This window comes from Saccopteryx leptura, chromosome 2 (assembly GCF_036850995.1).
Source record: "Saccopteryx leptura isolate mSacLep1 chromosome 2, mSacLep1_pri_phased_curated, whole genome shotgun sequence".
Classification (NCBI taxonomy): domain Eukaryota; kingdom Metazoa; phylum Chordata; class Mammalia; order Chiroptera; family Emballonuridae; genus Saccopteryx; species Saccopteryx leptura.
Genome location: NC_089504.1, coordinates 339,248,068 through 339,262,823, shown reverse-complemented (window position 1 = coordinate 339,262,823; position 14,756 = coordinate 339,248,068). Strand labels below are relative to the sequence as shown.

The 14,756-nt window shown below is 48.7% G+C and overlaps 1 protein-coding gene across 1 annotated transcript in view; it reads left to right on the top strand.

Annotated features, from left to right (window-relative positions):
• Positions 1-14,756, top strand: part of ASIC2 (acid sensing ion channel subunit 2) — a 259,471-nt gene that overhangs the window by 172,409 nt on the left and 72,306 nt on the right. The window contains exon 2 of the mRNA XM_066363828.1: positions 2,204-2,354. Within this exon, the coding sequence (XP_066219925.1) occupies positions 2,204-2,354 (151 nt within the window). The remainder of the gene's footprint in view (positions 1-2,203; positions 2,355-14,756) is intronic.

Sequence of the window (14,756 nt, the reverse complement as noted above, 5' to 3'; positions counted from 1 at the left end):
CCCAGGACAGCACACCCAGAAAGAGCACGGGTGTCAAAATGAGACAGACATGGATTTGAATTCTAGCTTCTCTGCTTAATAGTTGTGTGACCTTAGGTGAGTCTCCTAACCTCTCTGGTCCTTGGCTTCCTCCTCTGCACAATGGGAGCAGCCATAGGCACTCATGGTCACAGTTGCAACAGTTAAATTAGACAACGCAGGTGAGCATGCAGCACAGTGAGTGCCTGGCACATGGTAAATGCCTGTCTCCCTTCCTTCCATCCCGCCATCGAGATCTGCATAAGACAGGCAGCCTCCAGCGCTGGCCTCCACTAACTACCGGCCACTATACAGAAGGATAGGAAGCCAAAGAGTATCTCTGTGGCCTGCACACATCAGGAGGAGACAGTGTAGGGGCGCATGGTCCGGGAGGCGGCCCACGCCCAATCTCAGTGGCTGCCAGAATCCAGTGCAGGGCCTGGCTCGCCTCCAGCCAGTTTTGCCAGATGTAATTTGGCTTCCACAGAAGGTTCCAACACTGTTATGTAATCGTAATAACCACAGCATTTATAGAAAGCTTTTATAGTTTCAAAGAACTTCTGCATGTATTACCTCAGTTGATCCTCTCCATGACCTTGATAAGTAGCTAAAGCAAGGACTAGAAACCGCCATTTTATAGGTGGAGAAATTGAAGCCTTGGGGTTTATTTGGTTCACCTTAAGTCACACAGCTAATAAGTGGCCACACCCAACTTGGTCAAAGATCTCTGTATTCCTCGCCCTGGGCTTTTCCCATACCATCATACTGTATCTTTGTAAATATGCACTCATCAGGCAAAAGTGGACAGAGCGCCTAATGTGTGCCAGGCAAGGTCCTGAGCGCTGGGATTCAGAAAGGAAACGCGGAGTCGAGTTCAGGAGAGATGTAGGACTGCTCAGTGGCATGTGAGAGCCGCCATGGTAAAACAGGAAGGGGAGCAGTAGGGGTGGAGGTAAACCCATCTTGATCCAGGGCCTCAGGGACGGATTCCTGCAGATGTGTCAATCCAGTCTTGGAGAACAATTAGAGGTTACTCAGGCAGAAAGAGGACTGAGAGGAGCTACAGGGAACAGAAGCAGCAGATAGAAAGTCACGGCGGATGAAGCAGCAGGGCCCAGCTGGGGGTGCTGTAAGGTGTTTGATCTGGCTCCACCCACCCACCCACACACTCACTCGTTCATTCATTTGATATATATATATATATATTTCTGGAGCACCCCATGTGACAGGCACTGTGCTAGCCACTAGGGATGGCAATTTCAGCAGGTGTAGTCTCAGAGCCCGTGAAGCTTTCCTTCCAGTGGCTTTCCGGGGACTCAGATAGGAAACAGTAGATGGCATAGGTAGAGACACCATAGAAGGCTGGGTATGGAGGGCCTGATTTCAGCCTAAGGGGGTGAGGAGCCCCGGTAGATTTTAAACACAGGATTAACACTATCCGGTTTGCATTCCAGAAAGAGCAAACCACAATTAACTTAAAAGATGGGCTAGAAAAGGTTGTCCGGAATCTGGGAGCCCAGCGAGGAAACTGCATCAGCCTGGGCAAGAAATGCCTGGGTCTTAACATACAGCAATGCAGAAGACAGAGGCAAAATGCAAGATGGTAACAGAGTGTTGACAGGTCTTGCTGGTTAATTGGCCGTGAGGGTGGGGAAGAGGAGTGCTGGTCAGCTCCTCCGAGGGTCTGGCTGGAGTCCCTTGGCAGGTTGTAATGCTATTGCCTGGAACAGGAGGAATGTGGGAGAACCATCCTTAGGTGAGGGAGGTTTGCTCCCACTGGGACAGGCTGAGTGTCAAGGGTCTGTGGTCCCCCTAAGGTCATGCTTATTAGGTAAGTAGAATTAGTGTGTCTGGAGCCCAACAAAGATCTCAGGGTCACGGGTGGAGATTGGAAGGTCAAGAGCTTCCTAACAATGTCTGTCACTTGGATGTGGGCAGAGGGACAAGTGACCAGACCCCATCACAACGAATCCCAAAAGGTATCCAGATGTGTTCTTTGATGCCAGAATCCCACTCGGCCAAAGTCATGCCATTGGCCAGAGTGAGCAATCCTTGATCCCTAAGAGGGGCTGATTGTGATGGGCTGTGGGGACCGTGGCCTGTGGTTGGATTTCTGGGGTCTCACCAATCTCCAGAGCCCAGTCTAAAGTCACCCATGTGCTTCTCTCTCTCTTCTCTCCTTCAGGTGTTTACAAAATATGGGAAGTGTTACATGTTTAACTCAGGCGAGGATGGCAAACCTCTGCTCACCACGGTCAAGGGGGGGACAGGCAACGGGCTGGAGATCATGCTGGACATTCAGCAAGATGAGTACCTGCCCATCTGGGGAGAGACAGGTGAGCTGGGCACATGGGCCTGGGCAGTGGGTGATGGCGGAGGGGTGCAGGACGTTGAAAGACTGGTTTGCCTCAGGTGGGCTGTCTTGGCCCACCCTATGAAAGTCCGATCTCCACCAAGGGGTTGAGGGCATGCCTGTGAATGGTAAGGATGATTTTCCTTGGATCTCACGAGATGGGAGAGAGTGGAAAGGGAAGGCAGGTAGGGTGAGGAGAGGTATTGGGTGGAGGCATAGAGAAAGGTTTGAATCAACAAGTATGGTTGGGCAGGTGACTGGCTTGATTTCAGGATAAGAGGAAAGGATGCATCATCCCTTCCTCTCCTGGCATATTGACTATCCCAGCCCAGGTAGGAGGCCCTATGACGAGGAAAGCAGGCTCGTCTCACCGGATGAAGATGGAGGAGCCGTGTGGTGTTGGAAAGCCAAAGAGTAGGGACTCAGAGGCCTGGCATCCTGCCTGTGTGAGCCCCTGGGGGTAACGTGTGTGTACAGATTCCGAAGCTTATTTCATGCATTCATGTATTCATGTATTTATTCAACAAACAGTTCACTAGTCCTTTATACTATCTCGGGCTCTGGATCAAAGTAAGGGCATTAAGCTGGAAAAGACCAAGTCCTTGATCATAACCTGGAGGAGGAGACACGTGATTGCAGTTCGCTATGACACAAGCGTCCCCGGTATGGTGCAGGGACGGCGACCTCCACCCGCCCCGGAGAGAAGAAGGTTCTGGGCAAGCATCCTCACGCATGGGGCATTTGAACAGGATTATCCTGGATTATCCCGGTGAATTCTCACAAGAGGAGTGCAGAAAGGTCAGACAGAGGAGAAGGCGGCATGAAGGCAGAAGCAGAGATGGAGTGATGTAGCCAGTAAGCCTAGGGGTCCCAACAGCCCCTAGAATTCCACCAGGTGGAGAAAGTGAGGGGGTGCCCAAGGGTGGGACCGTGGACACTGAAGGGACTCAAACAAGACTAATGCTGTGTTCGGGGCATAATGGTTCAGAGTAGGGAAGGAGCTCCAGAGATGGGCCTGAGGAGGGGGCACAGGAGAGGTAGAGGGGAGAGAAGGTTCTAGCAGCAGGGAGGGAGGCCCTCGTCCTCAGCCTGGAGCTTGGGGGGGGGGGGGAGCCAAGCAGCCTAGCCCCCGCTTCCTACAGCCCCACCCTGGGATTTGTGCAGCCCGTGCCAGGCCTCACCTGGGCACACCTCACCATGCCCAGGCCTTCCAGGCTCCTGAGGCAGCAAACGCTTCCCCCAGGGTTGACGGACTGCAGACTCCCGGCTCTCTCCCGACCAGCGTGCTCTTCCTTCCTCCAGCATCTCTCACTTGAGCGCCCCGCTGCGGAGAGGTGCGTGTGGCCACTTACTTCACATATGGTTAGTTCTCCTGCTCCTTCAACTGAAAGGAACATGGCCACCATAGGCCTCCTTCCGGTAATTTAGCCTCCTGACAGCCAGACCCCATCTGCCGCTTGCGAAGCAGACACTTGGTTGATTCCTTCCACTCTTCTAAATTCAATATCCCTCCCCTCGGGCACAGGGATGAAGGTGTGTGTGACCACCAAGCTCTGGCATCCTCCCTGATTGCTGACCAATGGAGCCCGGCTCTCCAGAACATCCCGGAAGCCAGCCTGTGTCTTCTGCCCATACGGGCCTGTAGATAACCCTGGGTCCTGGGAGCTGGATCTTGGTCCAGAGAGAGACCCTACCTTGTAAACACCAGAACATATTTGCCTATTGAACCATATATGGAAAAGGAGAGAGATGAGGAAATAAAAATGAGTTCTAGAGACCCCACACCCAAGGCCTGACCGGAAGTTCATTATGTTCTTCTGTGGTAATGTCAGATTTTTCACCCTGTCACCTGATTCAGGAGCAAAAGCACATGTATAGACACACACACACACACACACACACACACACACACACACACTCATACTTGCACACCACATTTTCACACTCACGGTACCCGGCACCATCACACCGACATCTTCACACTGCACAAGTCCCTGTGGGGTCTGGCCTTGGGTCTGAGCACTGGCCACTGATAGAAGAGGCTCGGCCTCAGGGAATCTGCATTCTGCCTCCTGAAGCCATCGACGGTCAAAGCAGGAAAGAACCTTTGAGAACACCTGTTCCAGATAATGTCTGGCATTCCCCCGAGGAGGGAGGACTGAATCCTGGCCAGAAGCAGTGAAAATCATGGCCGAGCCAGGACTGTGCTGACCCGAGCTTCCTGACCACCGGTCAGCCCTGGTGGATCATGAGCAATACCAATTCAGGATAAAGCGGAACTGTGATTAAGGACCTGCTATGAGCCTACCACCATGCAGGGCAGCCAGGGGTGCAGAAGGCAGGAGGCAAAGACCCCACCTTTCAGGAGCACAGCAACCAATCCCTTAGGAAGCCAGACTGGTGCACAGAATCCAAAGGAGAACTCCACAGAGACTATTTCATCGGCGGCTGAGGGGCTGGGGAAACAGGCTGGGTGAAGAAGGGGTTTAAAGCAAGGGTGGTGGCCAGAAGAAACTGGTTAGAGAAGAAACCAATCAATGCTGTCCTACAGACGTTCTAGAACAGGGGTCCCCAAACTACGGCCCGCGGGCCGCATGTGGCCCCCTGAGGCCATTCATCTGGCCCCCGCTGCACTTCCGGAAGGGGCACCTCTTTCATTGGTGGTCAGTGAGAGGAGCATATTGACCATCTCATTAGCCAAAAGCAGGCCCATAGTTCCCATTGAAATACTGGTCAGTTTGTTGATTTAAATTTACTTGTTCTTTATTTTAAATATTGTATTTGTTACTGTTTTATTTTTTTACTTTAAAATAAGATATGTGCAGTGTGCATAGGGATTTGTTCATAGTTTTTTTTTTTTTATAGTCCGGCCCTCCAACGGTCTGAGGGACAGTGAACTGGCCCCCTGTGTAAAAAGTTTGGGGACCCCTGTTCTAGAACATTCTGCAGCGATAGAAGTGTTCTCTGTCTGCACTGTCCAATATGGTAGCCACAACTGGGCATTTCAAATGTGGCCAGTGACAATGGGGAGCTGATTTTTTATATCATTTAATTTTTAGTAATATAAATTGCCACCCTAATGGAAAGCACAGTTTCAGACTTCTGGGATTTTTGCTCCCGCAGCCCCTCCCGCGTTTCTCGGCGGAGATGTTCCTGGCTCCCGGCCTTCCCTCACCACAGCCGATAGCTGAGGGAAGAGCTCCTTATCCCCATTTTCCAGGGAAGGAGGCTGAGGTCAGGGGACTTCCCCCAGGCCACAAAGCGAGGCCTCCTGAATCCTGGCAGCCAGGCCTCCTCCACTGGGAGGCGTCCTTCCCTGGGGCTGAGAAGTCACTGAGCAGCGAGTGGCCTCTTAGGGAGGCCGGTCACCTCCATGCTTGCTTGTTTCCTGGGCCATGAGGGATGGGCCCCTGTGGGCAGGGCTGAAGACTGTCCATCTGGTGGAGGCTGAGAGGTGGGCTCTGACAGGTAGATGCTTGTCCGTGCGGCCAGCTGAGGAGACTCAGCCCCATTCGGCTGCTTGGTCATTGCCCCCAAAATCCATGGCACAGCCAGGCCAAGCCTCGCCACGGTCCGCAGGAGAGAGGCAGCTTCCTTCCTCGCCGCGCCGTGTAGCCCCACAGACGCCGTCTTGCTTCCTTGGCATGCCCACCTCCCCTCCGTCCCAGAGAAAGGAGCCTAAGTCCTTATAGAGAAGAAATGAACCGAGAGCCCTCTCTCGAGGGAGTGGCCCCGGCCGGCCACGTGATGGCAGAAGCAGTGTCGAGTCGGGCGGGAAAGAAGCCTCACAGGGACAGAGACCCTTGGTCGAGTCTCCAGCTCTTCCAGTACTCTGTGTGTCTGTGGATAAGGGAATGGGCCCCTGTTACCTCATACGTAAAACAGAAATCAATAAAACAAATAAAGCCAGCCAACTTGACAAGACGGCCGAAGGAATCTGATGAGAGCTCTCCACCAGCTGTCAACAGCGAGGCGCGATCATGATGACCAGCCACTGGGGGGGGGGGGGGGGGGTCAGTTGCACAACCCCAGAGTTGAGTGTAATCCTGACCAACAGAAAGGACTGTGGGCATCCATCTGTGAGTCAGGAACTGGCACCCACTTTGGGCCGACCCAGCCCAACGGGCTCGTGCTGAGCAAATAGAGGGTGACTATCAAAAATACCCAAAGTGTTCTCTCCTCTGGGCTGACAGTGCCCCATGCTAGGATGCCCCCTTGGCCAAACGTCCTTGTGCAGGGCACCCTGGAAATAGGCCATTGTAAAGAAAGCAGGCTCAGTGACATGTGGAGCTAGTCTGTATGCCCCCAGATGGGCCCAGAGGAATGTCAGGAGTTTGGGATATTACATGTTCCAGGGATAAAAAAGACCGGGAGGCTCTAGTTAGACAAGTGAAACACATTTATTCACGGCAGGAAGTCCTTTAATATGCCACATCACGCATCTTCCGAGATGGGACTGTTGCACGCAGCGTTCATTTCCCAGGTGACTTTGAGTGGACACCTCCTTTCTCAGGGAGGAGCTCACAAAATAGAAAGGGTAGAAAAGCTGTCCACAGACGTGCGGATTCTGTGGCCAGTGCTTCCTAAAGGAATTAAACTGAAGGCTGGTGGGAGGTTGTTAAAAATGAAACTGTGTAGCTGCCTCTAAGGAACTTCAAAGGAAACAGAACCAGGCTGTGGGCTGTGCAGGCTGCAGGGGAGAGACACCGGATTGGGATGGATTCGCACAAGTTTAGGCATAAAAGGAATGGTGTTGCCCGGAATCCAAGCTGCAACAACCAAAGGCAGCTCCAGAAACAGAGGAAGGGAAGGCCCAGGTCCCTTCGGGTTTCTCACTCCCCCTCCGGCTTCTCCTCTCGCTGAATCCCTCTCTCTGAATCCCCTCACTCTCTCTCTCTAGAGACAGGCTTTTGTCACACAAATTTATTTTTCACACGTGATTCCCAATAGTTTTATTTTTTACACATCCTACCCCTAACGAGAGACTGTCCTGAGTCTCTCACTGATCCCATATTAAAAAGTAAAAATTAAAATAAAAAAAATAAACAGGACTGAGCATCATTGGCCCAGCTCAGTCAGGTACTTGCCCTTGGACCAATCAGTGACCAGAGTGAGTTCATTCATGAAAGGACATGCGCCAGCCCCGAAGGAAGCTGGGGAGATGGCAGCTGGGGGGAGTTCCCAAGAGAGTATCTCATGAGTGGCCATGCTGGAGAAGGGAGGGACCAGGGTCAGGGATGGGGGGAGGGGGAGGGCGGGGAGTTGCATCTAAGCACACCAGAATCGGTGTACAGGAAGCGCTTTAATAAACTCAATTTCTGGATAAATAGGCTCAAATAGGACCCCTCTCTTTCTCATCTCCCTCTATCCTTCATTCATCCCAACGCAAAATACGTTTTTATCAAATATTGTCTCCTTGGTTTCTCCAAATCCTAGTATCGTAGACAAATGAATTTGATAGTATATGTTTGAACAAAGGAATTACTTTGAGTCTCTGCTCTAGTAGAGGTTTATATCCTTCCCCTTATTCTCCCCCTCTGCTTCATCACCTTCTATTCGGTCCTCTGTTCACTTGGCTCTGACCTCACTGGCTTCCCTGTGGCTTCGGGAATACTCTAGGACATCTGCGTTCTCCATTCCCTCTGCCTACAGTTCTGTGCTCAGACCCACGGGACTCATTGCCTCATCACCATCCAGTCTTTGCTTAGGGAGGTCTACCTTGACTGCCTTATTTAAACGTGCACCGCACTCCACTCCTCACCTCTTTTTATCTGCTCTGCTGGTTCTTTTCTCTATGGCATGTGTCACCTTCAAGTGTACCATGTGATTTACTTATTTACTTTTTCTTGTCAATCCCCTTTTACTAAAATATGTGCTCCAAGATGTTGGAGATCTTGGATATCACACTTACCTATACCAGATATACCAGATTAATAAATATTTATTGATATGTTTGTTGAGAGAGAGAGAGAAATTGCTATGCACACTGACGGGGCCGGGATGAGGGAGACACGAACATTCATGAGGAACTACTACGGTACGTGCCATGAACAGTCTATCCCGTGAATCCTCCCAGTTACTCTGCTAACAAGGGTTATAATCCCCACTGAAAGATAAAGGAACTGGCGCCCAGAGAGGCTGCATAAGCTTCCTAAGAACACACACCTCATTAAGTAGTTGAACCAAGCTGAAAACCCACTTGTGAATCCAAAGGCAATTCTCCTCTCCCTGTATTCCTGTAATGTTCAAAATGGGATGGTAAAGGCACTACCATGAAAATGGCTCAGCGAAAAAGAGGTTTGGGTGACATCTCTGAAGAGAAAATGGCGTATAATGATAGATCTGTTGATGTTCTTTGTTATTTTTTTTTTCTGGGTATTTTTTTTTTTCCAATAGCAGAATCACTGTAGTGAACAAAAGCTTTAGCACAGCCTCAATATATAAAACAGAAGAAGGCAGAGCTGCTTCAGTTCAACTGGAGATGGGAACCCCAGTTTGATTTCTCCGTGTTCAGTGTGACCAACCATGGGACATTCCCAAGGAAAACCCTAGGGTCCCAAGGATCCTAATTTGAAAGCCATTGGTGGATTGATGTTACTGGGATAAAAACAGAGTTGGTTGGTTGGTTGGTTGGTTGGTTCCAGGGCTGTGTACAGCACAGTGACCGAGACTAAAGATCTTTCCCCTTTCTCCCCCGCAAAGACATGACGTGTCTGCTCTGCTCCGGAGCCTCGGGGAGGTTGGCGGTCTAGACTTCCGGTGGAACATGGTGGATTGAACAGAAGGGTTCATGGAGAATCTCTTCCCAAACCCCACCTAAATGGCAATGAAGAATTTATTTTTTCTTTTTTAAGGGCAAAATGGATGGGAGAGAAAAACAACAGTAGATGTCAACTAATTTTTGGAAGATGGAAAGCAGATGGTATAGCTGACTCGGCAGAGCAGACGAGGCTGAAAGAGAAGGTTCTGCCCGGGGAGGCAGCGGAGGCCAACCCGTTCTCACCAGAGACGCTCAAGAAAGGATCAGGGGCGGAGGGCATCAGATTCTCCTGAAGATCGGGGTGAGAGGTGGAGTTAAAACGGAAGGATTGGTTCAAAGTCTATACACGGAGCTGTTACGTCCCCCAGATATCCTCCCATGGCCCGGAGCAGTTAGACAGCTATCTCTCCACTGGCAACTGCAGATCTGATTGAAACAGACAGGCTCTGGGCTGGGGGGGAAGTGGGCAAAGCTGAGGGCACCGGTGAGGTGCTGTACAGAAAACAGGGAGAGGTGGCGAAACCCTGCCGACTGAGGAGTGAGGTCTCCAGCCAAGCAGACCTGCCCACCCCAGACAGAATTCTGGGGGAATCCTTCCTCAAGACACTGACAAGCTCAGGAAAAAAGACCTGCACGGAATGACAGCCAAGAGTTTCCAAACAGAACAGCCGGGTTAGATCATTCTAGAGGGAGATTCATTGGGGAGTCCTCCACCATGGAAGGCATGGCTGGGCAGCCTTCAATGACCTCTTAACTGTGAATGGACAGCCCAAAAGTCAGACGTTGGAGGGAAGTCACTAACAAGGAAAGGAACTAAAATTAACCAAACAAACAAACAAAAAAAGAAACTGAGGAAATAGAAATAATGATTAATGGCACAAGCTCTAGGGCCAGACTAGATTCAAACCCCAGCTAATACAACTTAACAGCAGCTGGGTAACCTGGGGCAAGTTACTTAACTTCTCTGGGCTTTCAGTTCTATCACCCATAAAATGGCAAGAACATTATTATGTACACAGTAAGGTTGTTAGGAAGTTTGAAATGAGTTAATATTTGTGAGGTACTTAGAAAGGGGCCTTAATATTGTAATATTAGGCACTATGTAAGTGTTTGGTAAATAAAATTAAAAAAAAATAAAAGCCAGGAACAGAAAGAAACGTCAAACTGTTTTAGTGAAAATTCTCAAGAGGTAGGAGAAGAGCATTGCATACATAAACACGTGCTATTCAAATAGGATGCTATTAAAAAGTAACATTCAAAGAAGACGTTTTGAACACTAGAAATGAAAAATACAATGGCAAACGTTTATTTTCAGACACACAGAAGGACTGGGATTGAGGAAAACTCCTGAAAAGTAAAATAAAAAGACAAACAGGTAGAAACTGGTAGAGGAAAAAAATATGAAAATGAGAGGTAAGTCCAGGAAGCCCAATGCCCTACTGTTAGGAGCTCTAGAATGACAGAACTGAGAGATGGACAAGAGGGCAGTGCGAGAGAAATAATGTAAGAAGATCCCCCACTGAAGTGCGCGATTTTCCACAGGAGAAGTATTCACCAAGTCCTGTCAGCAGTCAGTGGCAAAACAATCGGACCAAGACAGATCCTTGTGAAATTCAGACTAGCAGAGATACACAGAAAACCTTAAAGGTTTCTGGAGAGAAAATACAAGTCACATACCCAGGATCTAGAGTCACAATGGCCTGGAACTTCCCAACAGATAGTGTTGAAGACACAAGACCATGGCACGATGCTTTCAGATTGGGAAGGGGGAGAATTCTTTGTTTTAATTTAAGTATATTTGATAGTATACAATTTTATTTTAGTTGTATTAGTTTCAGGTGTACAGTATAGTGATTTAGCAGTTTTATACCTTACAATGTGGTCACCTCCCCCCTAATTCTAATATTCATCTGTCACCATGGAAACTTATCACAGTGTTATTGACTACATTCCCCTTCATCTTTTCTACCCATTCTCCCGCCCTCCTCCCCTCTGACAACCAGCCCTTTGATCTCTGTTTCTATGAGTCGGTTTTTGTTTTGTTTAATTTTAGATTTCACATATAAGTGTCTTTCCCTATTTGACGTGTTTCACTTAGCATAATGCCATCTAAGTCCATCCATGTTGTCGCAAAGGGCAAGATTTCATTCCTTCTGATTGCTGTGTAATATTTCATTGTGTGTGTGTGTATATATATATATATATTGTGTATACACACACACACACACACACACACATCTTCTTTATTCATTCATCTACCAATGGACACCTAGGTTGCTTTCATATATAGGCTGTTGTAAATAATGCTGCAATGAACACAGGGGTCCATATATCTTTTCCAACTTGTGTTTTTATTTTCTTTGGATAAATGCCAAGAATTGGAATTTTGGGGTCATATGGTAGGTTGGTCTTTTGTTTTTTTGAGTAATCTCCATGTTTTCCATAATAGTGGCTGCACCAATTCCCAGTCTCACCACCAGAGCCCAATGGTTCCCTTTTCTCCACATCTCTGCCAACACGTGTTATTAGTTGACTTTTTGGGAATAGCCATTCTGACTGGTATAAGCTCGCATCTCATTGTCTTGATTTGCATTTCCCTGATGAGATAAGATAGAATTCTATATCCAGCAAGCTACAACTGAAGCGTGAAGGTAGAATTTGGTTTCCAATCTATTCCAATATTCAAACATATTTAAATATATTCCAAAATATATTTTTTCATGAGAACATTTAAGTTCGACTCTCTTAGCAAATTTCAATGATACAATACAGTGTTATCAACCAACGTCACCATGTCTTACATTAGATCCTCTGACCTTGTTCATCTTGCCGCTGAAAGTTTGTACCCTCTTACCAGCCTCTCCCCGTCTTCCTTGCTTCTCCCCGCTTCTCCCCCACCCCTGGCAAGACCTCTCTACTCTCTATTCTATGAGTTTGACTTTTTCTTTGTCACTTCTGTGATGGGTACCTAGCGAGCCAAACAAACCAACAAACAAAGAGAGAGAAAAAAAAACCAGCAAGAACAAAATAGTTTCACAAGAAAGAAATGAAGAAACAAAATATACTACAAGGCTGGGGGATGGTCATAGTCATAATTATGTAAAAGCTGAACACTGACCTAAACAAAACATCATAGGACTCTATACAGGAGGATGACAGCGGCGCAGTGGGGAGGGACATTTCTGTAAGAAGCTTACAGCCTCGTCCCCACGGGAGGAGGAATTCGGTAGAGACGATCTGAAATTTTTAGAGACCAAGAAATAATTGTCAAGCGGTTGATGTCCATGCATGGATGAAAGGGAACGCCGGAAGAATCAGCAAGAACAGTTGAGGGTCGCTGTCTCCGAGTGGGACTCAGGGCTTGGGGAGAGATGGGGAGGAGGCTGCTGCTTTTCATTGGCAGTCTAGCGGTCCCACTTGGCATTTTAAATTATGTACATATATCGCTTTGATAAAAATAAAAATTAAATTTAAAATAATCATGAATTTTCCACGTAGCTGGAAGGCCTGACTGAGAAACTACTGACAGCGGCACATTTCCCCTTCCCTGTCACAAAGGGACGTACCAGGAGTGGAGGCAGATGGTTGCTATGGTTTCTCCCACCACTCTGCTCCCAGGAAACGCTCTGGCCTGAAGGCCTTCCCCAGATACACAGCTGCAGGCTCTCTGACCTGAATTTGGGGAGTCCTGAGCACAGGGAACCGCAGCAGGAACCTGGGACTCTGAGCTCACCCTCGGAGTGGCCTTATGCTGGGTGCAGGGGTCCCCCCAGGTGCCTGGAGAAATGTTGCATAAGTCAGAAGCCCCGCTGGAGTCAGACATCCGTGACACAGCCAGGAGAAGGCTGACTGTTACCATTCCGAGAGGACCTGCTCGGTGCTAAGCAGAGAATACGTGTGCTCTAGTGAAAGCTCCCAGCCGGGCAGGCAGTGGTGTGAGGGGAACATCTAGGAGGTGGATGGAGCAGACCCACCTCAGAGTTCGCATCTGCCTAGTCGGTAAACTGCCAAGAGCACCTACTGTGTGCCAGGCACACAGGGATACAAGTGAAGCAGCCCCATCCAGGCTTTCAAATAGTCCAGAAGAAGAACCATCTTGAGGTTCCATTTACATAGCAGATGGAAGTTCACTCTTCCAGTAACCTTCGTGGAAATTACCTAAGGAGTGCCAGGCATTCTCAGTCTGATCGGGGACACAGAAACAATGAAATGTCATCCAGCGTTCTGACAGATGGAGAGAGACAGAGCACAAAGGAAGGGACAGTAAGTTCTGGAAGGAAGGAACAGGGTATCTTGGGGGAGGCTTCAGAGAGGAGAGGACCTCTTTGGTCCTAGTGTCAGGCCTGTTTGCCAGGTGGCTAGGCAGTATGTGGGAGCTAGAGAGGGTGTGGGCCATAGCCGTGGAGAGGGAGGGGGATTGGGAGCAAAGGCCAACAACCTCCCGGGGTGTCCAGCCATAGCTGGATCTAAGGATGGGACCCAGTTCTGGAGAGGCAGGCAGAGGCCAGACCACCACAGGCCTGGCGTGTTCTGCTGCGCACAGATGTTTTCCTGTGAGCCTGACCACCCAGATCGTGGCCCTCCGGCCAGCAGCATCACTGTCCCCTGGAAGCTTGTCTGAAATGCAGACTCTCAGGCTCTGCTTGGAATCTGCACTGTAACCGGTGAGCCAGCAGCGACCCATTCTAGTGTCACTGTTCCCCACCCTTTGGAAATATGAGGATGACTTTTTAACATCCAGATATTGGCTTTTTTATATCCATTGATTGAGAAAATAGGAACAAGAAGTTGCTCTGCATTCAGCAATGCTCTGACTGGTTCTGAATCCCGTAATCACCTCACAATCTGTATACGTGATCAGCTCAGCGATCTGGTTATACCTGACTTCCACCAGCAGGGTGTGTAAACAGAATTTTTACGAATAGAACCTTAATCACTCACCAACTTCCCCTGTAATTTCAGAGACATGGCACTTCCTGATGGCTCTTCAAGGGTGATGTCACCTGCATGCCAGTCTCCCACCCAGATGTATCAGCCTTCTTAGCAAGTAATTTATAATCTCTGAGCCTGGATGCACTAGGAGAACTCATTTAATGAATCCTTGGAATAAATCTTTTTGTAATGAGACCAGACCCAACTCCACACAGGGCGCCTTCACAAATGTATGTTTTGTAAATATCCTATTTAACAGGAATGTGTTAAGTGTAGCGACTCTTCTCTGGTGCATAACTAAGACCTAACGTTAACTGTCTGCTTCCGCAACATGGACACATCACTCTACAGTATATAAAATGCTTCGCCTGTGTTCTGTCTTCTGATCCTCATACAGACACTCTTATGACAGAGAGCAGCTCTCTCATTTCACAGATTAACCCATTTAACAGATGTGGTGAGCAAGTCTCTGAGACACTGAAACACTTGCCCCTGATCCCATGGCTGAAACATTTTGAAATTCAGACTTCAATCCCAATCTTCTGATTTGGTCCTTGGCTTTTTTTTCCCCAGAGCTAGTATTCCTTCAAAATGAAAACAGAAAAAGAAAAAAAAAATTACTCTGGGGCAGCACTGCATATAACAGAGAGGGACATGTGTTTGCTGCCATATGTCTTAGGGCCTTTAAAATGC